The sequence below is a fragment of the Grampus griseus genome (genome assembly GCF_964374135.1).
Source record: "Grampus griseus genome assembly, chromosome: 19".
In the NCBI taxonomy this organism is placed as follows: Eukaryota; Metazoa; Chordata; class Mammalia; order Artiodactyla; family Delphinidae; genus Grampus; species Grampus griseus.
The window spans coordinates 23,479,500-23,506,744 of NC_139013.1; the positions used below are offsets into that span (position 1 = coordinate 23,479,500).

General features: G+C 38.9%; 1 protein-coding gene across 1 annotated transcript in view; it reads left to right on the forward strand.

Moving 5' to 3' along the window:
* Positions 1-583: 583 nt before the first annotated feature.
* LONP2 (lon peptidase 2, peroxisomal) overlaps positions 584-27,245 on the forward strand; it is a 95,867-nt gene continuing 69,205 nt past the window's right edge. Inside the window, exons 1-7 of the mRNA XM_082676255.1 lie at positions 584-901; positions 8,207-8,441; positions 11,683-11,814; positions 13,476-13,598; positions 16,215-16,378; positions 19,276-19,370; positions 24,189-24,447. Of these exons, the coding sequence (XP_082532381.1) occupies positions 669-901; positions 8,207-8,441; positions 11,683-11,814; positions 13,476-13,598; positions 16,215-16,378; positions 19,276-19,370; positions 24,189-24,447 (1,241 nt within the window). The 5' untranslated portion in view covers positions 584-668. The remainder of the gene's footprint in view (positions 902-8,206; positions 8,442-11,682; positions 11,815-13,475; positions 13,599-16,214; positions 16,379-19,275; positions 19,371-24,188; positions 24,448-27,245) is intronic.

Below are 27,245 nucleotides of genomic sequence, written 5' to 3' on the forward strand. Positions count from 1 at the left end.
CTGACAAAAATGTATAATGTTGATCTTGAGAGAACATCAGATAAACCCAAATTGAGGGACATTCTACAAATTAAGGGATCAATACGTTTTAAAAGTTGCAAAGCTTTGAAGAAAAAAAGAAAAGAAAGATTGAGGAGACAGCACAACTAAATGAAAAGTGGGATCGTGGACCAGAAAAAAGAACATTTGTGAGAAAACGCAAAATTTGTGGAAGTCTAAAGATTAGATAACAGGAGTGTTAGTTGCCTGGTTTTTAATAGTTGAAGGATGATTGTGTAAGATGATTACAGGGGAAGCTGGGTGACAGGTACATGAAAACTCCCTACTATATTTTTGTACATCTAAAATCAATTCGAATAGAAAGGTGCAAACATTTCAAGTGGACACAATTTACATGGGATCATCCTTGGGCATACAGCTCTGCTCTGTGGGAGCCTCTGCAGAAAGCGGAGTAGCGGGGCCGGGAGGCAGGGGTCGCCCCGGCGGGTGGAGTGCGCATCTCTTCGCGTGTGTACGGCGCGGGGCGGCGGCCGAGCCCGGGGGCCGGCGGGAGCGCGGAGCCGGAAGCGGCGGCGCGCAGGGGTGTGAGGGTTGGTAGTTGCCTTGTAGGCCGCGCGAAGCCGGCTGTCGGGCTCCCGGGGACTCTCCCGGCGCGGAGGGCCGTCGCCATGTCATCCCTGAGCCCCATCCAGATCCCCAGCCGCCTCCCGCTTCTGCTCACGCACGAGGGCGTGCTGCTGCCGGGCTCCACCATGCGCACCAGCGTGGACTCGGCCCGCAACCTGCAGCTGGTGCGGAGCCGCCTGCTCAAGGGCACGTCGCTGCAGAGCACCATCCTGGGCGTCATCCCCAACACTCCCGACCCGGCCAGCGACGCGCAGGACCTGCCGCCGCTGCACAGGTAGGCTGGGCGGCTCAGCGGCAGCGGCGTTGGCGCGGCCTTCTCCCGAGACCCGGCCCGGCCTCGGGGCGTGGGGCTCGGGGGGCTCCGCGGCGGTGTTCCGCCTCTTCAGACGACTCACGCGCCAGACGGGGGTGACAGAGGAATGCCTCGTGACCGTTAAATGAGATGACTCACGGAGTCATGAAAGCTGCACGATTAGCTGCTCATCATCTGATGGGAATTTCCTTTCCCGCCCCCCGGGTCTTCAGACTCCTAGGCCGGTGCTCTTAACCTTCCAGGCCCCCCTCTTTCTTTTCCTTTCTCTCTTGCCTTCCCCCACTCCTGTCTTCCTTCTTTAACTTCTTTCCCACCTCTTTTGTCCTCTTAACGGAGATACTTTGCTGCTTCACGTTTTCTCTTTTCCCGTCCCATCCTAAATTGCACCATTTCCTTATTAATTTGGGGGTGCCTGTCTAACACACTCCCTGCCTCCCCCGCCCCCTGCCTTCTCTCTTCCCCTCACTGCTTCTGTTTTCCTTCCTAAAGGGCCTTCCCTGTTCACATTGTCCCTTTTCTCCCTTTCTAGAACTTTCCTATCTTCTCATGTCTTCTCATATCGTAACGTTTCTTAGGCCCCAAGCTTACCACTGGATTCCCCTACACCGTGGCCCTAGTTGTGTGACTTTGGGTGACAGATTGAACCTGTGCTTATTTCTCTCTTCAGCTGTAATTTGGAAACTAGCAGCATCCGTCTTTTACGTGTGTTATGAAGATGAAGTGAAATCACATGTGTGGTCTGTTCTGCGCCAGGCTGGATAAATGGTTGCACTGACCAGTACTGTAGCCACTAGCTACAGAGCACTTGAAATGTGGCTTGTCCAAATTGAGATGGTAGTATTAGAGTGACCAGTTGTCCCGGTTTGCCAGGGACTGTCCTGGTTTCAGCCCTGAAAGTCCTATATCCCAGGAAAACCCTTAGTTCCAGACAAACCAGGGTGGTCGGTCACCCTAAATGTGCTATAAGTGTACACTACACACTAGATTTTGAAAATTTAGTATGAAAAATGTGTTGTTGATAAATTTTATATAGATTAAATGTTGGAATTAAGTAAAATATTAGCATTTCACTTGTCTTATTTTCTAATGTGGCTACTAAAATTACATATGTGGTTCACGTTATATTTCTACCAGACAGCACTGGTACGCAGCATGCTCTCAACAAATGCCATTATCTTCAAGCCTCCCAAGCCCCTGCCTCCTTTCCTTAACTCTTCTTGAGGTATTTTCAACTTAGAGCTCCTCCCTCGTTCACCTACAGTTATCCTTTTTTAAAATAAGGTGTAGCCTGACTCTCAATGGTTTTGGGGAGAGTTAGGAATGTCTTATTTTTGTCCAAAATCTTGTGATTATATACTCTCCTTTTAAAGGAGAGTCCATAGCTTTGTTAAAATTCTCAAAGGAGATTTGGTTCTCCTCCCCTCCTCTTACAGAACAAAACAAAACCAAAAAAACCATAGCAGTCCATTGTTGGTCCACATTGCAAAAGCCTTGCTTTTCTCAAGCATGGAAAACATTTTGGTTTCCATCTGATATACTTTGCATCTTGCTTGAGTGGAATTGGGTACTTTCCGAGTTTCAGTAAACTGTGACAAATTGTGTTGGATTTTGGTTTCCCTACATATGACCCCACTCCTTTAGCCTTTGTTTATTTCTCCCCTAATTTTTTGCTTTCTGTGCCCAGGTACTTAGTTGCCTGTTGAGGCAAGAGTGCTCAAGATAAGCTGTTTTGTTTTAGTTCTGCTGATTACCCATGGGTACACTGTGAATTTCGAAAGTAGATTAGTCATGTTTCAGGTTTGAGTGACTATTTGTTGGTATGATTCTGGCAAGATTTTGGAGGGTTTTTAATTTCTTTTATGTAAATTCCTCCAAAACAACTAAATTCTTCTGCTTGGAAGTAATCACTAATATCAGATGATGGGTAATCTGGTCCTTGCTGTTCATATTGCTGCCTTTGTTTTAAATGAATAGCAGTGTTAAAATTTAATCATTTAAGTTAGAAAACATACATAGAAAATTCTTCATAGAACTTCAGCATTATGAGGACCCAGCAGACCATCTCGTTATCCTAGAAATATTATTTGCTACTTGAAAAGTCTGTAGAAAGTTTGCATTGCATTCCTTAGTATTAGGTTCCAATGTCTTTTTTCTCTAATATCACCTTTAAATGCTCTTACTTTAAAAAGTTAAAAGAGCTTTTTTTAAAGTAACCATTTTATTTTATTTTGGCCCACACCCCCTTGCAGTGGAAGCGGGGAGTCTTAACCACTGGACCACCAGGGAAGTCCCTAAAAGAGCTTTAATAGTACAAGTACTGCGTTATCTATAATGTTATTTCTGTTGCGATACGCAAATCTGTCCTTTCCCAGTTACCTGCTTTTCCAGGTGGTAGTAGGACATCAGAGGGACGGTGAGGGCTCTCTTTCTGTCCCTAGTTTCCTTTAGACCATCCAGGTGACAATGCCTCAGTCTTCAGGGAGCAGCAGAAGTAATTTGTTCCCCTGGGTTCCTTGTCATACAAAGTGGCAGGGCCAGGTGTTGACTTACCTGAACCAATTCCTTTACCGTTTTGAACAGCACAGTCCCTATCTGCACGTCAGTGTGCAGGCATGTCGCCTAACACAGGAAGAGCTTTGGATAATATCCCCACAGTCTAGAATTTGGTTCCCATGCCACCTCAGACCACCCTGCTTCACTGAACTGTCTTTTTAGTGGCTCCTCAGTGACCCATTGTTTTCTTGGTGCAAATGGATAATTAGCATTCCTTATGCACTGTCCTTTCATGCATTTCAAGATTGCCCTGCAGTCTTCTCCCAGCCTTCCATTCTTCAGGGCACCTGCCTTCATTTCCTCATAGTGCTGAATGCTCAGTCCCTCTTCATTTGGGGTCTCTAGGACCCCAAATTAGTTTCATTGGCATTTGTCTGACAAAAAATGAATGATTTATATAGAGCAGATACACAGTTTCATAATTTGCCAAGCCTCTCTCCATGTGTTACTGTTATTTGTATCTATTAGCACTCTTCAGCATTCAAGAAATCTGATAACACTAAGATTTTAAAATTTAGTCTTTTATATTAGCAAGTATGTAATGAATAGCTCTACTTAGATGTTCCTAAGTCTGCATTTACTCTTTTTTTTTTTTTTTTTTGGTGGTATGTGGGCCTCTCACTGTTGTGGCCTCTCCCGTTGTGGAGGACGCGCAGGCTCAGCGGCCATGGCTCCCGGGCCCAGCCACTCCGCGGCATGTGGGATCTTCCCGGACTAGGGCACGAATCCGTGTCCCCTGCATCGGGAGGCGGACTCTCAACCACTGCGCCACCAGGGAAGCCCTGCATTTACTCTTTTTAAGGAAGGTCTGTCTGCAAGTTGCATTTCTTAAATTCAGAAATGAACTTTCAAGAAAGGAGTGAAAATCAAAAACCCTGTAGTCACAGAAGCCTCATCTCTGGCAGAATTTGGGACTATCCTAATAGACTCTTTCCTTGTTTCTAAATCTTTATTAACAATGATGATACATTTTGCTCAAAATCATCAGATATTCAGGAAGACAAGTTGGGTGACACCAAGTCAAAACCAAAAAGATGTTTCAGTGGTCCTTTCCCAGAAGTGTGTAACTTTTGCTTCCAGAGCTTTGGTGGAAATACTTCTCTTCCTTAAGTGTTGTTAAGATGTAAACATTAGATATTAAATAATAGCTGTGCCTTGCAGTATCTCAGCTATTTAGAAGCTATGTTAATAGTGTTTATTTTTATACTTCTTATAAGTACAAATTCATATTGTCCATTGTGGTGGGAAAAGAGTATAATTTGTCATAAAACCTAATTCAGCTCCCCTATTGCTATTTAATATCCTTGTAATCATGGATAACTAACCTGTTTACCCTTTTTGAATCTGAATTACTCATTTTTAATAAAGTGCTACCTTCCTCACAGAGGTAAACGGTGGTGTGTAATGAAATAATACCTATGAAAGCCTTTTGTAAACTGCAGTGCAATAACCCTGTATGTTAATGGTTTTACCATTGCCCACATAGGTAGTTTTAAGTGTAGATTTCACAAATGGAGGTTGGGGGAAGGAGTGGGAAGACCCCATATTCTTTCTTTTAATATGGGCAGAACTGAAGTAGCATTATTTGGAAAAAAGATTTGGAAGATTAAGGATTCCAAGAAAAATGGAGGGCTTTAAAGTAAAGAAAAAACGAAAGAAGAGAAAAAAGCAAGTGGTTGGCAAATAGACCACAGCTATCCTCATCTTGGAAAACTGCTTTTTGCAGTAGTGCTGCTTTTAGATTTTCCCACCACTGTAGTTTGATGGTTCTCAAAAACTTATATTATCTAAGTCAGTTTCCAAATTATACAGATCTTATCCATTGTTGTCAGACTTTGGGTTAAAATAATATTTTACAACTCTGAGAGTAGTTCTCAGGAATTTCAGAAATTCTTTGAACTGTAAAATACCACAGTAATTAAGGTGTAGATTTACACAGCTACAACCTAAATGGAAAAAGCACTACACATTTGGGTACGAATAAATGCGGATCTGTTGCAAAATCAAATTGTTGCTTTTGGTCATGCCTAATAAAGTGCATAGTAATAGAAGAACTAGGATATTTTGAAAGATGACTGAGTTGATATAAAGCCTCTGTATCATATGGATCATAGTTAGAAGGAAAGTATTAGATTAATTGAATATTTTGTTTACCTATTTTTATATATAAAACCTAGAGCCCAACATGCAATGCAACTTGTCTAAAATAACATTAAACGTCGTCTTTCTTTCCAGAGCTTTTACCCCAAATGTCTTTCACTAGGTAGTTTGTTTCTAGCCATCTAATTATTTCACACATCATTGTTTTTTCCTTTAAAAAGGGTACATTCTTTTTATGTACCCTTTTATTTTTTTAGGTATGTTGTCAACTATAAGTGATTTAAAGCAAGAAATAATTAACATATTTAAAACCTTTATATATATATATGTGTGTGTATATATATATATATATATATATATATATTTTTTTTTTTTTTTTTCCGGTACGCGGCCCTCTCACTGTTGTGGCCTCTCCCGTTGCAGAGCACAGGCTCTGGACGTGCAGGCTCAGCAGCCATGGCTCACGGGCCCAGCCGCTCTGCGGCATGTGGGATCTTCCTGGACCGGGGCACGAACCCGTGTCCCCTGCATCGGCAGGCGGACTCTCAACTACTGCGCCACCAGGGAAGCCCTATATATATTTTTTTTATTAGGAGGAAAAGCATAGTATAAATCCAACTTAATCTCTTTCCAGTTTGGAACATCTTCCTTTCACAGTTAGGAAAACTATTTTATTTGCTTTGTTAGAAAACTCACTTTTAGTCTTACCTTTAATCAGTGACATACCCCAAATAATTAAATTTGTTTCCTAATCTGGAAGTTTGGATTTGTCTCATCTCTCTCTGGTTTCTCCTTGGCTTCTGGTTTGTAAACCCCTTAGACCAGGAACCTGGTTTCTTGTCTGTTAATGTTTCTTGTATATAGAACTGTAAACTGTTCCTGCATTGTGTAAGCATTGGTGGTTGTCATCTGCAGTGAATTATAGTCTTCGTTGGTCTCTAATCAGTTTAGGTATGGCTAACTCTTTCAGGCAGTCGGAGTTGGTTTTAAGGGAATGGGAGATAGAACCTACTGTTTGATTAGTGACTGAAGAAAAGCAGCCACGACACAAATAACTCAATAGATGATTGCCAGATCATTTCAGGTTTTTAAAGTACATGATGTTTTTTCTCTCCACCAAATTATCTTCCTAATTTTTTGGTTTAAGTTCTTGTTTAAATCGAGTTTTATCCACGTGATATGCCTGGAAGGGTGTTCAGGAAATTATATGCATGGCTCAGAATAAACTGAGTGGTGGTGGGAAGCTGAAGGTACAGACAATCTACAGAATGAATCATTTACGAGGAACTAATCAAGAATTAACTGCATCTAGAAGTGAGCAAGCTCACTAAAATATGCACATACTGTCTGTGCCATCAGTATGTTTGAGACGGGTAAGTGTAGTATTCCAATGTCACCATGGTCCCAGGGTGTTGAGAGCTCTGGTCACTTTGATTTTAGTTTCTTTCTGAAATTACAAGCTTTCCTGTGCCTGAGGGGAGAAACTATAATGGTAGTTTGGGATCTGGAAGTGTCCTCTGAACATTGATCTTTCTGTTTCATATCACTTCAGCTTAGTTTGGATGAAGCTTTCTTTCTGTGAATTAGTTTATATGTGACTTGGTCAGAATTGCGTGATATGGAGCTAAGACTTAAAGTATAACATTTTCAGCTCGTGTTAGGTGAGGTGATTACCACTTAAACAGAACTAGGTTGACGTCTTCCTGAGATGTAGGTCTGTGACTAACTCTCCTCAGTCCATGAAAGTGTGGCCTCTGATATTTAGCCCCAGATTGAGAAATTCAAAATTCAAGGACATACGTGTTAATTCCCAGATCTGATGGCAGTTTTATAGATTGATTATGTAAAACACCTGGCTTGGTGTTAGTAGCAAAACTGGTATCAGAAGGAGATTTCTTAGATTGGTTTACATCACGCTGTTTAAATCTGTCTAAAATGCTCATATATATTCTGGTGTAAGATTGCCTCATTCCCAGCGGGCAAAATTAATTCCTGTATAAATCTCAGCTGCATTTACTCATGTTTCTATGCTTAAATAATCCAGATGTTTAGGAATTTCTACCTAATTTTTGAATGGCTAATTAGAATGAGATGGCCCCATATCAGATGGTAGGGACTTGTACTGGATGCTAAGTTAAATAGAGAAATAATTCATTTGCACTTGGGACGTTCTTTGGTTTTTAATGAATTTCTCAGAAAAGGCAACCCTTTTGAGGTTTCTTTTTTTTTTTTAACATCTTTATTGAAGTATAATTGCTTTACAATGTTGTGTTAGTTTCTGCTGTACAACAAAGTGAATCAGCTATATGTATACACATATCCCTATATCCCCTCCCTCTTGTGTCTCCCTCCCACCCTCCCTATCCCACCCCTCTAGGTGGTCACAAAGCACCGAGCTGATCTCCCTGTGCGGTGCCGCTGCTTCCCACTAGCTATCTATTTTACATTTGGTAGTGTATATATGTCGTTTTCACTCTCTCACTTCATCCCAGCTTACCCTTCCCCCTCCCTGTGTCCTCAAGTCTATTCTCTACGTCTGCGTCTTTATTCTTGAGGTAAGTTTCTCTTCTACCATATTGAGCATTTGTAATACTGATGTTCTGTGTTTTTCAGGATTGGGACAGCTGCACTGGCGGTCCAGGTTGTGGGCAGTAACTGGCCCAAGCCCCACTATACTTTGCTGATTACGGGCCTGTGCCGCTTCCAGATCGTACAGGTCGTAAAAGAGAAGCCATATCCTGTTGCCAAAGTGGAACAGCTGGACTGGCTGGAGGAGTTTCCCAACACCTGTAAGACTAGGGAGGAGCTAGGAGAACTATCGGAACAGTTTTACAAATATGCAGTACAAGTGAGTTGCTTTTAGTTTTTCCTTAAAACCCTCTTCGGTTTCTTTGTTGCCCTAAGATGTGATGAATTTGTTGAGTGGTGAAGTTTTCGGGCAGTATATGTTTAAATGATTTCTCAGTATATTATAGTACATTGATTTCAAACTGCTTTTGTCTGGGATTGTACCTAAATCATTCTAGGACATACTAGCCAACGCTTCCTAAACTTTTTCCAAAGAGTATTTCTAGAGTTTTCCTTATAATTTCCAGTGTCTCCAAACCAGGTAGTTATTAAACCTAAATAATCTTAAACATTAAAATACTGTACAGAAGCTATTTGTCACTAGACTATCTAGGCATCAAATTATATGTTATGTTGGTTCAGAAGTCAGGATCACACTGTGAGTGGTATGGAAGATTAAGCCCATGGTTTCAAGTATGGCTGAAACCTTGATCCTCTAGAATTCTGGGAGGGAAGCACACATTAGGCGTGCATAGGCAGGTGTTCATAGCCTATGGTATTTGTACCTGATGTGGCATTTGAAGCTACACATTGCTAGTGTGGTGAACAACAATAGAAAAATAGAAAATTTGGCACTACAGCTGCTGTGGGGGCTGAAAGAGACTTCAGTTTGAGAACCAGAGTAAGTGAATGTACTGTTCAGGAGTGAAGAAAATAGAGTGGAAAATAGAATTTGTCTTCCTTTTCCTGAGTAATCCTCCCTGAGTCTCCGTTCTTATGTTGGGCATAGCTTTATAGCTTCTTTCTCTTGTTCTTTACTTCTCTCCAGTATCAATCAACAACAAAAATTTAAATATGTAAAGATTCTGTAATGACATTAAAGGGATTTTTAGAGAGAAACATCACCACTATTTACTGCCATCATGCATCCAATTTTATTTTTGCTTGTCTTCTTGTCTTGGTTCCTATTCAGTCTTATGTTTTGTTTTCTTATCTATATCTAACTTTCGTATTAAGTACTTTTATGAATTCCATTGAGTTGGGATATCATAATTTTATCATTTCTCTTCTTAGACATCAGGATTGTTTCCAGCTAATGCTTTTCTTCCATCCCCTCTACATCTTCTTCTACAGCCCTCAGCAGTAGACTTCTTCAGGAGCTTTCGGTTTCCTTCTAGCTGCTTCTCTTTGTCACCCACCTATTCATTAATCCTTTCTAAAGAAGCTTTGGGTATGCCTCTCCCCTGAGTAGAAGACTTTAACGGCTCTAGGGTAAAGTTCACATTTCTTGGTATAACGTTAAGGCCCTTCGCAACTCTAGTTACTTCCATTTATACCCAGAGTTCTAGCCACACTGTGTGTCAGAGAGCTTCACATCTTGTTATTTCATGTCTCTGTGATTTTACCTTCTGTTCTGTCTGCTAAGAGTGCTTCTCCTCTGAATTTTCAGACTTGACTTATGCTTTCCCAACTCCTATAGGCTGTTAGTGCTCCTTTGCATGCGTATCCACAATCGCTTAAACATCCCTTTTAATATAATGCTTATCACGCTGTATTGAAATTTGTCTTGTAGGTCTCTTTTCCCTACCAAACTTGAATTCATCCCTGCTTTAACCATGTTACACTGAGCCCTTTATTGTGTCTGACAGATAGTTTGTACTCAATAAGTACTTGGAGAATGAAGTACTGTTTTAACAGTACTTGAAGTACTGTTTTATTTTCTTAGAATGACTTTAGGAGAAAGAGTTTTCCAATTTTATTATCTACTTCTCCCACCTGGACAGCGTCATCATAATTATGCTTTAATTCTTTTGACTCTAGGCAGGTAACAGATAGGTTCCAAAGTTACAGTGCTTTTAGAGAGGTTTGCTTATTTCTGGCATATGAAATCTCATTAGAGTGACTGTATGAGGATTTGGTACATCATCTGTGTTAGTCAGTGTGGTGTTAAGTTAGTTTTGCTGTGTTAAGTACTCCAGAATCTCAGTCACATAGCGTGACAAAGGTGTATTTCTCACTCACACTTCATGCCCCAAACCAGCGAGTGTGGTGATCTAGCAATTAGAGTCACCTCGGGACCCCAGTGGGTTGGAGATTCATTTCAAAACGTGCTTCCGTTATTGCTGAGGAAGGAAAAGGAAATGTGGCAGAGCTCTCAGTGGCTTTTGATGCTTCTGCCCAGAAGGAACTGTCACTTCCCCTCATGTTTCATGGTTCAAGGCAGGACCCATAGCCATGTACATCTGTATTCAAAGGTGAGATAGAGCAGCCCTACCATGAGGTGAAAAGGAAAGGGAAACTTTGTCAGTAGCCCCAGTGACTATCACAGTTACTGAAAGGTTGCCTTGAGCTTAATCTGTCTTAACTCCAGGCTATACCCTGGAAGTTGTTTTTTAAAAAATCATTCAGTCAGTGCTCAGATTCTAGTTAATCCAGTGTTCTTCTGAAAAACAGTATTTCAGCTACCTATTGGTTAATATAATAGCATCAACCATGTTAAATTTCCAGAATTTGACAATTACACTGATTGTGTAAGAGAATGCCTTGGTTCTTAAGAACAAGGGTCATGATGTCTGTGATTTACTGTAAAACATTCAGCAGTAATAGTGTGTGTGTGTGTGTGTGTGTGTGTGTGTGTGTGTGTGTGTGTGTGTGTGTGTGTGTGTGTGTGTGTATAGAGTTGGGGAGAGAGAAAGCAGATGTAACAAAATGTTAACAATTGGTGAATTTAGGGGAAGGATATTAGGGGAAGGAGTTTCTTGTACTATTGCAATTTTTATATAAATTTTAATTTTTTTCCAAAGTAAAATAAAATCACAAATTTACAAAGCCTTTCATAAACATTAGTATTATCCACTTTTTTTTTTTTTTTTTTTTTTTTTTTGCGGTATGCGGGCCTCTCACTGTTGTGGCCTCTCCCGTTGCGGAGCACAGGCTCTGGACGCACAGGTTCAGCGGCCATGGCTCACGGGCCCAGCCGTTCCGCGGCATGTGGGATCTTTCCGGACCGGGGCACGAACCCGTGTCCCCGGCATTGGCAGGCGGACTCTTAACCACTGCGCCATCAGGGAAGCCCTTATCCACTTTCTGAACCATTTTTGCTTTTCATCCTGATTGACATTTTAAAAGTACTTCTCTTTTCCTCTGAGTCCTGTAAAAATGCCTGAACTCTAATAATCAGTGATTTTTCAGAAACAAAGACTTTCCCTGAGGCCAAAACATTAAACCTCTATGACAATTTGATTTTTTAAATTCACAAATAATGCCATATTTCATTAAAAAGACTTTTTTTTCCCTTGTAGTTGGTTGAAATGTTGGATATGTCTGTCCCCGCAGTTGCTAAATTGAGACGTCTTTTAGATAGTCTTCCGAGGGAAGCTTTACCAGACATTCTGACATCAATTATCCGAACAAGCAACAAAGAGAAGCTCCAGGTAACAGTGTTCCACTCTGGAATGCCACGTTGCTTTGTCACTTCCTATTGAGATCTAGATAGTAAGTTTTGACTTTCAGGTAAGATACTGGAGACTCAAGTAGTTAAGATGCTTTTACGAGGCTTAAGTTGACTTTTACAGTGATTGCTTTACATTTTTGTATACTTAGGCAGTTCTTGTATTTGCATTATCAGTACTGGTAGTCTGTCAATTTGTGGAAAAAGTTAAAGCTAGAATAATAAAAAAGCTAAATATTTAATTTAACTTAAATATATAAATATGCTTTGTCTCACTACTTTTTTTTTTTTTTACGGTACGCGGGCCTCTCACTGTTGCGGCCTCTCCCGTTGCGGAGTACAGGCTCCAGACGCGCAGGCTCAGCGGCCATGGCTCACGGGCCTAGCCGCTCCGCGGCATGTGGGATCCTCCCAGACTGGGGCACAAACCCGTGTCCCCTGCATCGGCAGGCGGACTCTCAACCACTATGCCACCAGGGAAGCCCATGTCTCACTACTTTTAAAAGTGTGGAGCTGTGACCTTTCCCTTGTGTATAGGCCTGCTTTTTTAGAATTCTTCAGGTTTCTTACGTTAACCACCCCTATGATGCGATATTTATGATTTTTTGTGATTTTCAGGTTTTTTTATTTAAAGTGAAATGAGTTTCTAAGATACTTGAAAAATAATCCAAGTGCGGACTCTTAGATTTGAATGTCTTTCCTGCAAACTATAAAAGTTTTCTTGCACATTTATTTTTGTAGTACTTTTAAGCAGTCTGCTTTATTGAATCTTCGTAGAACATTAAAGTTAGTTTTCATTGAAACAGCCCTCCTTATTTATTAAATAAATCCCCAGTTTATTTAATACTTCAGTCTAACAATTATACTAGCAAGTGCAACTAATGCAGACAGGCTGGGTTTAAACACAAGAATTCGGTTCAGCTGGTAGGAGCAGAGAAGGCAGGAGCTCTAGAGAGTGACCTGGCTGTAGGCTTAGCAAGGGTATTTTACTGAAGGACCAGAGAGTATTAGTCACTCAGACAAATTGTTAGTGGAGGTTGGTTAAAAGTGCTCCTAGTCTCTTGTGTATGTAAAAATTTAATATTTTGAACCTAAAGTTTGTATAGACCTAATATGTAGACTGGGCTTTAAGAGAATAATTCCCAGAAAGAGTTGACATAAAATGTGTTTTGTTCTTGCTCTTGGAACAATACATAAGGCTTCATCTTTAAATGGAAACTCAAGGTATTTTTATTCTTGTGTTTTTTTTTTTTTTTTTTTTTTGCGGTACGCGGGCCTCTCACTGCTGTGGCCTCTCCCGTTGAGGAGCACAGGCTCCGGACGCGCAGGCTCAGCGGCCATGGCTCACGGGCCCAGCCGCTCCGCAGCATGTGGGGTCTTCCCGGACCAGGGCACGAACCTGTTTCCCCTGCATTGGCAGGTGGACTCTCAACCACTGTGCCACCAGGGAAGCCCTATTCTTGTTTTTTTTAGGATTCTGATATTTGTGTCAGATTACCTTGCTGATAATTTGGTTGTGTTAACCATAGTGTAGCTGTGAATATTGATAGAATTGTCTTTTCTACTCAATTTAAGTCATGAGTCTTGACTGCCTTGTTTTTGGAGCATGTGTTTCTGAGAGAGAGATGCTATACATTTCCTCAGATTTTAGATGCTGTGAGTCTGGAGGAACGGTTCAAGATGACCATACCACTGCTTGTCAGACAAATCGAAGGCCTGAAATTACTTCAGAAAACCAGAAAACACAAGCAAGATGATGATAAGCGGGTAAATGCTTCTTTTAATCCATTTCTTCAGGTTCCTAGTTGTTTTTGTGTGATGTGAGATTCAGGGTTTTTTTTTTTTTTTTGAAGAAAAAACATGGGGGAATAAATAAAGAAAGGAACAAGAAGAAACAAGTTCATTGTCTCTTACACTCAAGTTACTGATACAATTTTGAATTTTAGTTTGTTTCCCCCTGCTACTTCTCCTTGTCTGGATCTTTTTTTTTTCCTTTTAAGCATGTAGACATTTTCTCATTTTTTGTTTTTGTTTTGGTAATCATTGAAAGGGATAGTTTACTAAGCCATTTTTCTTTCTGCCAAACATTGTGTGATGTTTTCAGTATTTTAAAAATTGGCAAATAACCACGATGAGTGTCTTTGAGTATGACTTTTTTTCATTGTATACAGTATTAAGAACATACCACAGAATTGTTTCCTAAAAGGACTGTGTCAGTGTGTTGTGCCATAATTTGGCTTTCTTAAAAATTTAATTGTTTTTACTTTTTAAAGTTTTTTGGCTGACTTTTTTTTTTTTAACTTATAAAAGTTTTTTGTTTTAACTTATAAAAGTTTCAATTTTCATATATAAACTGTTAGTCTTTTCCCTTCTTCTAAGCTTAGAGTCCTCTATCCTCCTGGGATTTGATAATATCCACTTTCCTTTTAGTTTTCCTTTTGTTGATTTTTAAAAAGTATTTAACTTTTTAACCTATATGTATTTTATTTTGCCCTGTTAATAAGGTAACGATAGCAGTTATATTTTTTCCCTTTTTATTTGACCTAACACCATTATCAAATAATCCTTCACTTCTCTATTGATTTGTGTATTTGTATGGAAGATGCGATCTGTCTGAAGACTACTTTGAGCTGTTGGTTTTACTGTTGTTATGTGTGGGCAGAGTTAGGATCAGGAAAACATATTTGATGTGGACAAGAGTGATGATGGTTCTAAGAAAGCTGTTGGAGAACCAGAAGGCTGTTGGAGATTCAGTGGAAGGTTGAGAATAATGTTACAGATTTGATGGTCATCAGCACAGAAGCGTTCCTCCATTGAAGAGAAGACATTGTGGAGACAGAAGAGCAGACGGGAAGGATTCCTCCCTGGTGGGACTAAAGAAGGAGCAGGAAAGTAGGCTGAGAATGAGAGAGATGGGAGTAGCTCATCTGGTGGTTGGTGTTCTAGAATACCATGCCATTGAAAGCAAACACCAGAAATCTGCTTGAGATCAGATCAACTCAGTTATTTATTTTGTGCAAAAGGACAAGCCAGTGTACACTCTGCATTGGGAGACAGAAAACTTACAGCTTGCTAGCAACTAATATTACCATTGCTTAAAAAGAAAGTTGCTCCAGAAAATTATCAAACAAGCAACTGTTACTTGAAAATGTAGGAATCAGAGGACAATTTTTGGAGTTTGCCTAAAACTGTCTCCTTGCCTATTCCCCGAAGAGTTCAAAGTTCTCTTTTAGCGGCTGGGGAAAAATTGCATAAAACAGTACTTTTGTCTCAGCAATGAAATAATTGATGTGCTTTTATAAAATCTCACTTAAATATTTTATTTTTAGCTTTTCATACTTTAAAATATTCTATTAATTTTGTTTGCTAATGACTTAATGCGAGAATAAAAGTATGTATTTAATATTTCTGTTTTTATAAAATAACTTTTTTTTTACTGTTTTATGTTTTTAACTTTATATATTTGAATGTATTAAATAGGTAATTTCATAGGTTAAAAAATAAATTCCGAGACATTTAAATTCAATACCATTGCTTCTCGGCCTTTTGGCTAAGATCAAGTGTAAATTCAATACCAGTACACCATTTTGCTCCAGTAATGGCTAGAGTTGATTCATGATATTAATGAGTTGAGAATTTCAAAAGAGCAGGTAGTTTTAAAATATGATAGAGAGTCATGGAGAAAGAGAACTTAAATAAGACCATTTGACTTGGCAAAGGAGAATGTTGTTGGATTTCAAAGAACGATTTCAGCACAATGGAGACAAAAACCAAAGTACAAAGTACAAATTACTAAGTAATTGGTAGGAAGGGGGAAGTGGTGGTTAAAGCCTCTTGTTGGAAAAGCAGAATATCACAAGGGAATTAAATAATGTATAACTGGAAGGGACCGGAGGTAAGATAAAATATTTTGAAAGGAGGAGGACTTTTCTGTCTGTTGACGACAAACAGAATAGAAGCAATGGTGGAAAGATTAAAGATGTTAGAGAGAAACTTTGTAGTGTAGGGGGCAAAATGGAATTTATTCAGTTGCCAAATGGTTAAGTGGTCATAAGTTTATCAAGAAAATAGTGGCTGCAGTAGTAGCTCAAGAAAAGACAATTCTTAGATGTTTTAATTATTTCTAGTAGCCAGTTCCTTGCTTTTTTTTTTTTTTTTTGTCTCATGCTGGTAGTGTTAGCATATATGGAAGAATCATGTCCACCTTATCTTGGTCTGCTTTTTAAATCCTGCTCCCTCCATATGTGCATGTGCGTCCTACTTTTTCTGAACTTTAGTTCCTAAAGATTTAGACTCTAGCCATAAAAATGTATATGTCTAGCTGGATACTTCGTTTCCAATTTATTTTGACATGTGGTTTTACTTCTCTACTTTATGCTTTAGGTTATAGCAATACGCCCTATCAGGAGGATTACACACATCCCAGGTACTTTAGAAGATGAGGATGAGGATGAAGACAATGATGACATTGTCATGCTAGAGAAAAAAATACGAACATCCAGTATGCCAGACCAGGCCCACAAAGTCTGCGTCAAAGAGATGAAAAGGTAAATTGTAGAAGCTGTTCGTTCACTAGTATTTTCATTTTGCTTATTAACGTTAAAAATTGTTGCTCATGGAAATGAATCTGCCAATTTGCATTACAAAGCTGAGTCATTTGTTTCATATTCTTTGATCTTTCTCCTTTTCTTAAGTTTAGTATAGTCATGGACCACTCTATTCATCTTACCTTTCCGTTGTCAACTGTTATATTTCTTATCTTTATGGCTTTCCTAATTCTCAGGTTATAGCTGTGATCTGTGGAGTGCTTTTTCCTCTTCATTCTTCCACCAGAATCTGATTCTCAAAATGTTCTTAATACTCCTGAATCAACACCACTTTCACTAGTCTTTTCCTCAAATGCTGAGTATAAATGATACAACTCTCCCACCTACTGTATGCTATCAAACATGACCACTATTGCAACTGCCTTTTCATAGTCTTTTTTTAAATAAATCTTTATTGGAGTATAATTGCTTCACAATACTGTGTTAGTTTCTGTTGTACAACAAAGTGAATCAGCCATATGCATACACAAGTCCCCCCATCCCCTCCCTCTTGAGCCCCCCTCCCATCCTCCCTATCCCACCCCTCTAGGTCATCACAAAGCACCGAGCTGATCTCCCTGTGCTGTGATGCTGCTTCCCACCAGCCAACTATTTTACGTTCGGTAGTGTATATATGTCGATGCTACTCTCACTTCACCCCAGGTTCCCTCTCCCACCCTGTGTCCTCAGGTCCATTCTCTATGTCTACCTCTTTATTCCTGCCCTGCAACTAGGCTCATCAGTACCATTTTTTTAGATTTCATATATATGCGTTAGCATAAGGTATTTGTTTTTCTCTTTCTCACTTACTTCACTCCGTATGATAGACACTAGGTCCATCCACCTCAGTACAGATAACTCAATTTTATTGTTTCATTTTATGGCTGAGTAATATTCCATTGTATATATGTGCCACATCTTCTTTATCCATTCATCTGTCGATGGACATTTAGGTTGGTTCCATGTCCTAGCTATTGTAGATAGTGCTGCAGTGAATATTGTGGTACATGTGTCTTTTTGAGTTATGGTTTTCTCAGGGTATATGCCCAGTAGTGGGATTGCTGGGTCATATGGTAGTTCTATTTTTAGTTTTTTAAGGAACCTCCATACTGTTTTCCATAGTGGTTGTATCAGTTTACACTCCCACCAACAGTGCAGAAGGGTTCCCTTTTCACCACACCCTTTCCAGCATTTATTGTTTCTAGATTTTTTGATGATGGCCATTCTGGCTGGTGTGAGGTGACACCTCATTGTAGTTTTGATTTGCATTTCTCTAATAATTAGTGATGTTGAGCATCTTTTCATGTGCCTCTTGGCCATCTGTGTCTTCTTTGGTAAAATGTCTATTTAGGTCTTCTGCCCATTTTTTAACTGGATTGTTTGTTTTTTTGATATTGAGCTCCATGAGCTGTTTGTAGATTTTGGAGATTAATCCTTTGTCTGTTTCATTTGGAAATATTTTCTCCCATTCTGAGGGTTGTCTTTTTGTCTTGTTTATGGTTTCCTTTGCTGTGCAAAAGCTTTTAAGTTTATGTCCCATTTGTTTATTTCTGTTTTTATTTCTGTTACTCTAGGAGGTGAGTCAAAAAAGATCTTGCTGTGGTTTATGTCGAAGAGTGTTTTTCCTGTTTTCCTGTAAGAGTTTTATAGTGTCTGGTCTTACATTTAAGTCTTTAATCCATTTGGAGTATATTTTTGTGTATGGTGTTAGGTAGTATTCCTTTTCACAGTCTTAAGACCATATTTTGGGCTTCCCTGGTGGCGCAGTGGTTAAGAATACGCCTGCCAATGCAGGGGACACAGGTCCGAGCCCTGGTCTGGGAAGATCCCACGTGCTGCGGAGCAACTAAGCCCGTGCGCCACAACTACTGAGCCTGTGCTCTAGAGCCTGCGAGCCACAGCTGCTGAAGCCCGTGCGCCTAGAGCCTGTGCTCCGCAACAAGAGAAGCCACCACAGTGAGAAGCGCACACACCGCACCATAACAAAGAGTAGCCCCGGCTCACCACAACTAGAGAAAGCCCACGCGCAGCAATGAAGGCCCAATGCAGCCAAAAACAAAGACCATATTTTGCTTAGAAATAATGTTTATTCAGTTACTATTTTCTTCCTTAGATTATAAACTCTAGAGGGTAGGGACTGTCATTTTCTCTTTGTACAAGATAAAGTACAGGGGAACCTTGATGACAGGATAGGGTACATGGATTGATTACATTTTATGGATAATCTCAGGGTTAAATAGAAAACCCATTTTTCCTTTCCATACTTGTAACATTGTAACTATATTGCATTTTCTTTTATGAGTGAATTGTAATCAACCTAACTGATTGCTCGGTAACTGAAGGTTTGACTTCTGAGGTTCACAGTTAAGAATATAAATGTTGTTGAGGCATATTTTATATCGACTCTGATATTAGTTAATAAATGCGGAACATCTGTTGTGTGCAGAACACCTTATTACGCACTGCATATATTTTGGAAGTTGCATTTTTTTATTAAATATCTGGTGAGCTGACTTCATCTCTGATACAAAACAATATGTAATTATTGTATTATGCATGATTAGGCACTTAAGTAAATCATGGGTAAGTGTGACTTAGACCCTCCCTGTGAGATACTGATACTGATAAGGCCATATTTCAAGGATAGAATCACATATAGTGTTCCCCACCAGTTTGCAAGTATCTGTTTAAAACAAAATAATCATTTTATTAACTAGATTTTTAAAACTTTTTTCAGATTTGTTTAGCCAAAAATGCATGATATATCTGGCCATGAAAGGGAGATATACTTGGGTTTTCTGTTTTACAGAATTTTTCTATGTTCTTGAACAGATTTGCTATGTATTCTTTCCACACAGGCTCAAAAAAATGCCTCAGTCGATGCCAGAATATGCTCTGACTAGAAATTATTTAGAACTTATGGTGGAACTTCCCTGGAACAAAAGTACAACTGGTGAGCAAACAAAGTAACACCTTTTTTTGCGGTCCGATTGTCACTCAGGAAGCTCAAGCAAATTCTGTTGAAATACTCCCCATTGACTTCCTGTTATAGTAGTTCATGATGTAAACTATTTAGAGACCAAACTTGTGTCATGTAGGTTTTAGGATGAAAAGGAAAAGAAGGTGCTTCATGGAAGTACCTTTCGCCTAATTTTGGAGAAAGTAAGATTTTCTGTAATTGGTGAAAAATGTGTTTCTCAATACCAATAGTCAGACAATAAACTTTTATATTTATGTGCTCTTTGTCAGGAACATAGGAAAACAAAACAGTTTTGAGGTAGTTGGCAGTAAGTGCCAACTCAGTACTAGAGACAGTACATCTTTTATGTTTTCTAAAGGAAATAATTACATATAAAGGCAGGATAACAGTGGAACAGTTTTACCATTTGGAAGTTTGTTTTTCTCCCACTAGAACTTATTTAAAGAGTTTAAATTCTTTTCATCTCTCTATCCTTCAGTAGAATTTTTCTACCTATCAGGAGCATTTTATACCAGTTTTCTTATGTATTTGTTATGTATTTTCTCTTGGGGTAAGAAGATACTCAATCGTTTTTCAGAATCTTCAGAATCATTTTATTTGAATTTATGTCTGTTATTGGACACTCTTTTGTCAAGTTTACATACAAGGTTTGTTGAGTTCAGCAGGGGGTTGATTGCCTGAACTACTTTTGGCATAAGTATAGCTGTATGGTTGACTTTTGAAAATTGAACAGATATATTATCCTGGCTAATAAAACTCTTACATTTAAAACAGTGCTAGAAATTTTGAAGCATTAGCCCTAAAACGCACGTTTATGCCCCACATGAGGTATGATATACATACTAGATTTCAGGATGTTGAATTTTTAATATTAAAAAATACTTTTCTAAAAAAAAAATACTTTTCGGTTAATCTACAGAGGACCATGCTGTCTGGTATTGAGCATTCAAAAAAATTATTTTTGTCTCAAAGAGGGCCCAGAATGAAGCATATTTGTGTTAAGTTAACTATGCTGGGGCAGTGTTAAGGTTAAAACAACCCTATATTAATTAGTTTTTTTTTGATAGGCTCACTTAACACATTAATGTGTGTGGCTAAAATTTTATATATAAATGGAATGATATAGTATGTGCCCCCCCCTTTTATTGGTTCCGTCACTCAGCATAATTATTTTAAAGCTCATCCATGTTACTGCATATATCAGTAGTTGATTTATCCATTTACCTGTTGTTGGACATGTAGGTTTTTGGCAACTGTATATACAGCTGCTGTGGACTATGTCGGTAAATTTATTTCTTAATTTATTTCATGTTTACATTCATGACAGAATATTGCCCTCTAGTTGACGGTGTTTTACCAGAAAAACTGAAGCTGAATTTCTTAGTTTCATTCTTAATTCAAAATTTTCTAGAAATGCCGTAGTAAGATAAATGCAGGGGAGCCTGCATTCCCATTGAATTAGCCCCTAGTTGTCACTTGGTCAGTTTGAGTTCTGATGTCTGTCTGGATCTAGCTGGGCTGTTAGGAAATACATTTTGGTTCAGATCGCTTCAGTTAACTCCTCACTCTCCATTGCCTACTTTTAAGTGAAGTGGTCCTATTCTGTGAGATTTGGAGAGGGTCCTGCTCCCTGTTAGTTTAGACCTGGGAAAGAAAGTTACATTTAAACTTTACATGTTTGGGCTTCCCTGGTGGCGCAGTGGTTGAGAGTCCGCCTGCCGATGCAGGGGACACGGGTTTGTGCCCCGGTCCGGGAAGATCCCACGTGCCGCGGAGCGGCTGGGCCCGTGAGCCATGGCCGCTGAGCCTGCGCGTCCGGAGCCTGTGCTCCACAACGGGAGAGGGCCACAACAGTGAGAGGCCTACTACAGCAAAAAAAAAAAAAAAAAAAGTAAGCTTTACATGTTTAACTGCTCTGATTTCATTTCATCTGTGTGAAATGAAACATCTTCCATTTTGGTGTGTGTTTGATAGGTATTTTTTTGTGTCATTGATGGAGTGGTGGTAATTTCCAAACCCTGTTATTTTCTCTGTTGACAGTAGGGCTAGCGCACAATGTGAAGCAGCACATCTAGGTAACTTGGTAACACCAGGGGTCTTGTTTTGAAATTTTGGTGTTCTTTTGGTAATGTTTTTCTGTGCTTCAGGATTTATTTTAACTAATGACTTAAGAGAAATGCAGGGTGTATATAGTATAATGGCCTGAGAATATTAAAATTGCAGGTTTTATTATTTACTATTAGTAGCCTAGTAAATTGCTCTTGGCTTCCTCCCCTTCCCACTTGTCCTATTTGTAAAGTGAAATTAATTAGTAGCTAGGAATTTTTGTCAGGTTCATACAATGTAATTGTGGAGAGTTGAGGGCAAAATGTTTATTTGAATGCAGAGTGCTAGCTCCCATTCTTCACTGAAATAGCCAAGAAAATATGAAAACAAGGCAAAGCTTTTTTTTTTTTTCCTTTACAGCTCAGAGAGTTTCTGCTGGATGTGGTCAGCATTAGAGACACATAGCACTCATGTACCCATCACGAAAACACTTCTCATTGTTCATCATTTCAGTGGAGAACTGAAGATAGGTAAATTGTGGTACAGAAGTAGTCATGTTGAGCTTCTAAACCAGTACTATATAGACTTAGGTCTAAATAGTTATGAGTAAGATCATAAAACTGTGAAAATGTCTTTCATAATTCTTGTAAAGGGAAGCTTACCTAAGTAGAGATTATCAAAAGCAGAAAGGAAAGCAGAGAGGAACGAGTTGGAGGAAATAAGTTTGTTGATTTTCCATCTTGAATGGAGGGAGCCAGTAGATGCCATTTCAATCTTCTAATTGTAAATAGAAAAATATATGTTCATGTAAGTTTTAAATTTTTTATGTTTAATCACAGGTATTATTCATAATAGGAAACACACATTCTGATCATTAAAAATAATATTCAGAAAAGATACATCCTGTATAGAAAAGATATACAACAGTACGTAACATGGAAATTATCTTTCCTTAAAAGTTTGAAAGAACTTTTAAAATTGTCTTTACGTGGCATATTAGAAGAAATTCCTTCACTATTTTCATTTTTTCCTAAAGTACATAGAAGTCTATTCTTAGTTTACTAAATGTTAATTAGGAATGGATGTTGCATACAACAAGTGCCTTTTTAGGTACAAAATGACATTTTGATGGAAGGTGTTTCTCCTTGGACATGATGATATAATAAATATGTTGATAACTGAATATTGAACCATCTTGGCATAACTAAAATAAATCCCACTGGGACTTAGTAGATTACTCTTTGAATAGATTTGATTTACAAGCATTTTAATATTTAGAGCTGTGCAAAATGGAATTGGTCTGAAGTGTGTTTGTTTGTTTGTTTGTTTACTATGGTAGGTTTTAGTGTTAGGGTTAGCATCATGAAACAGGAAACTTTCCACATTTCATTTATTCATATATTCATTGGTTGGCTTCTGAAGCCAGGAAAGGGAAAGAAATTTTATTCTTCCCTTTCCAAATCACTCAGCCAGGACTCTGACTAAAATGAATAGTACTATAATTAAATTACATACATTACAGCTTACCTGGGTTTTTGTAGACTAGCTTGGGAACCAAACTACCATTTAAGGCATTTTTTTTTTTTCTTGTAGGAAAAATGTATAACGGGTTCCAAATAACTGATTGAAAGAGTGGACTTGTGTGTGTTTTTCTCTCTTCCATTTTCTTCTTCACTGTCAGTATTGTGGCTGTGGATTATCCTCTAGCTGCCACCCAGCTGATGAATTCCTTTTGGCTTCCATGACCTAGTGTTTAATCTGTGATTATTTCAGAGCCTGAAGCACATCAGTAAACCTAATGAAAGCTTGGCTCTAGAAACAGGGCCTAATTCATACATTTCTGGTGAGACTTTAATGGATAGAACTTAGGCAGTTCTTTATGTCTTAATTTTTTTTTTTGACTTAATTTTCTTTTTGACCCAGCCCTTCTGTTTTAGAAGATTAGCTGAAGGAAATAATTACAGATATGTGTGGAGATTTAGTTACAGGGATGCACAGTGAAGCATGCTTTATAACTGTAAAGATTTGTGGATAACCTAAATGCTCAGCAATAGGGAATTAGTTAAATGAGTGTGGATAATTAAGTAATGGAATAATATGTACCCACTAAACTGTTACTGAACAATACATTTGACACTGAAAGATGTCTGTAATAAGTGAAAAAACATTTTACAAAACTTGAAGACCCATATAATCTTAGTTTGAAAAATAGGTATGTAAGCGTGTGTGCACGCATACACACACACACTCACCCCCTCACACACAGAATCTGGAATAATACGTACTGAAGTGAAGGTAGTGATGTTCTCTAGGGGAGAAATGAAATTATGGGTGACTATTTCCTTCTCCTTTTATTAGTGTCATAGGGTTTTCTGGAATGAGCATATATAACTAATTGTAATAAGAAAAAAACACTTAAAAAAAAAGAACAAATGCCAGCACAAATAGAATATGTAGAAATTATGTCTCCATAGAAATGTGTATCTAGAAAATCATTCCAAATGAAATGAGTATTAACTCCTTGAGTTTTTAATTATGTAGTGTCTACTATTTCTGTAAGTACTAAATCTTTTTAAGCAAGAAAACCAAGTCCGGTTCTCCCTGAAGACTCATTTAGAAGAAACCAAGCCTGTTCTTGTCACATCTTTTTTCAAAAAACTATTTTGACTCTTACCAGCCTGGAAAGGAGTTCTCCCATTGAAAAATTCCACATGCTCAGATTGTTTCTGTTGGGTTGCTTGACAGACCGTCTGGACATTCGAGCAGCTCGGATTCTTCTGGATAATGACCATTATGCCATGGAAAAATTGAAGAAAAGAGTGCTGGAATACTTGGCTGTCAGACAGCTGAAAAACAACCTGAAGGGCCCCATTCTGTGCTTTGTCGGCCCTCCTGGCGTTGGTAAAACAAGCGTGGGAAGATCAGTGGCCAAGACTCTGGGCCGAGAGTTCCACAGGATCGCACTTGGAGGCGTGTGTGATCAGTCTGACATTCGAGGACATAGGTAGAATACTTCTCGGTTTAATCTCTGATTTCCTTCCTTTTCATTTGTCTAGAGCCACCCCCCCCCCAGCACCACCAAAAGCCAAGGCATAATGTATATCTTTTTCTTAAAGGCCTCTTTGTGTTACCTTGAATGGAAAGGACATTTATGGTACTTACCTGCTAGTCTAAAGCCTCTACCGTCAGGGTATACCCAAACTAACCTTGATGTCTGTGTGACGGTGGATGTGGGGGTGGGGTGGTGTCTGTGCCTCAGCTTTCCTGGAATCTCATTTGAATGCAATTATAAATTAGTTATAATTAAATATTATATTTTTATATTTATTTTGGCCCAATAGCATTTCATAAATAATGACCCATAACTTTTAGAGTTTAAGGAATAAGTGCAATAGCAGGCAAGTAGGAGGAGGTAAGAAATCTTTGATAACAAATTTATTATGTTTGCATTTTAAACTTTCTTTCAAGGAGGCTGGGTTGCAGTGTGAGTATGAATAATAAGGAGAAAAGATAATAAAGGCTTTGCATTTTTGATACCCTTTCTATAAAAATACATTAAACTGTAAGAACTGTGTCTCTGATTAATCTGACATTATTAGAATGAGATTTGCATGTTATGTTCGTTGTTTTGTTCTCGGTGGCTCATATCGGAAGATGCTTTGGGAAAGCATGAACCTCTGTTTCATAGTTGCAAGTTGTGAGAAAACATACCTATAGCTTATGTGTTAAGGAACATTTAAAAATGTAGAACATTTAAAAATGTAGAAATTATGAACTGATTAAAAGAATATGATGTTGTATACCTGAGACTAATATAATGTAATATGTCAATTATATCTCAGTTAAAACAATTTTTTTGAAAGAAGGCATGTAACTTTGAGTAGAAAGTAATTAAACTGAAGATAAAACTTCTAACCTCAAGATCATAAACTCAATCTTAAAGTTGTAAAAGCATTGCAGGTTATAAGTGGGGGCTTTGGCAGGCAGGCCAGTGCAAGCAGTGAACAACTGCCAGTGGCCAAGGGTAATTTAAATGCATATTTACAGTTTGGTGAATATGGATTAAACTTGGATTGTGGGGAAAAGAAAAGAATACGATGCTTTTATAACATCTTATTTTCCATTTGCCTTATTCGTGGAATCCTTAGGCAGGGATGGGAAACTATTTCAGAAACTTTTTCATGAAAAATGGTTCTTTTTATTCTCTTTTATTTGCTTATTTACAATTCTTACGCATTGAAGAAAAAGCATTCCAAGATTTTAGTAAATAAGCAATGAGGACTGCAAATTAGGTCAGGGAATTGATTTGGGTCAGTTTTTCTGGCAATTTCAAATCATGTTTTTGTTGCCTAGACTTTCTTATTCTCACATGTGCCACTAGAGGCTGTAGTTTGCTTTTGTAAAGAAATTGGCATCATGGGCCCATCCTGGAGAAGCTAGATCTAGGACCTAAATCTTCTGATTTATGCTACAGAGCTTTAGGGAGGTGTTCTGCATGCAAGAGACTTGATTCCTGCACTCAGAGTTGTCTTAGTTTATTTCTTCCTTTTATTATCTGTGGCACAGTATTGTGTGATATTTGATGGAATTTAGAGAGTGAGTTTGTGGAGTTACTGTCATGTGAAATTAATGTCATGGGCACATGACATGTAGGTATTTGTCCTTATTTCTTCCTACATTGGTATTGATTATTCAGTAAGGCTTGGAGAGTGCTTAGTGCCCAGCACACCCTGAGCATTCAATAAAAATTAGCTTTCATTATTATTTTAATTCTCAATTCTCAGGAGGACAAGTTTAGATTTATAAGCTTCAATATGACTTTTTATAAAATTCAATCTGATTCTTAAATTGTACCTAAAATATCCTGTTTTGGGCATTATTATTTAATTTATGTGGCAGAATTGTGGAAAATGTTTTTTTATGATGCCTGCTGGTAGGCAGTATGTAATGTCATAATCCCCACCACTTCTTATGAGCATTGTTGGGTTTAAACAGATCTCTGTTTTCAATCTTTACTGAAACTGATAGACCTAAAATTTGTTCTCTTTTTTCAAGTGAGTATCCTTTCCTGTGTGTGACTATTGTTAAGGGGATTGAACCTAAAGAAAATGAGAATTTATTTTCTTTATGAGTCTTTTGTGAAAGGAGCTTGTGTATTTTCCTAAAATATGTGTAAATATAAGCTTTTTAGAAATGTGTGGGGCTTCCCTGGTGGCTCAGTGGTTGAGAGTCCGCCTGCCGATGCAGGGGACACGGGTTCATGCCCCGGTCCAGGAAGATCCCACATGACACGGAGCAACTAGGCCCGTGAGCCATGGCCGCTGAGCCTGCGCGTCCGGAGCCTGTGGTCTGCAACGGGAGAGGCCACAACAGTGAGGGACCCACGTACCGCAAAAAAAAAAAAAAAAGAAAAAGAAATGTGTGGTGGGAATTGAGGTTATGATTGTTGCCAAATAAAAGGTTTGTGGGTTTGTCTATGACTCATTCTACTAAGCCTGATTTTTGATACACCTTGCTGGTAAGCATGTACTCACTAGCCATCCCTGTACCAGATGTTCACTAAACACTAGAGCCATCTGCCCTTGTGCTACTGGGGACTTATTACCCAGCTACCCACTAAATTATCAAAGCCTGGTGAAAATTTCTGTTTGAAAACCTGTTTGGAAGCAGGTGGAGCGTGGGGTGTGGTGGTTAAGGGGAGGGGGTTGAGAGCAGAGTATGCGCTTGTGTCAGAGTTGCGGGTTGGAGGAGGTGATAGGAGGGGAAAGAACGGCAGAGGATTATAGCACAGCCACGGGGTGG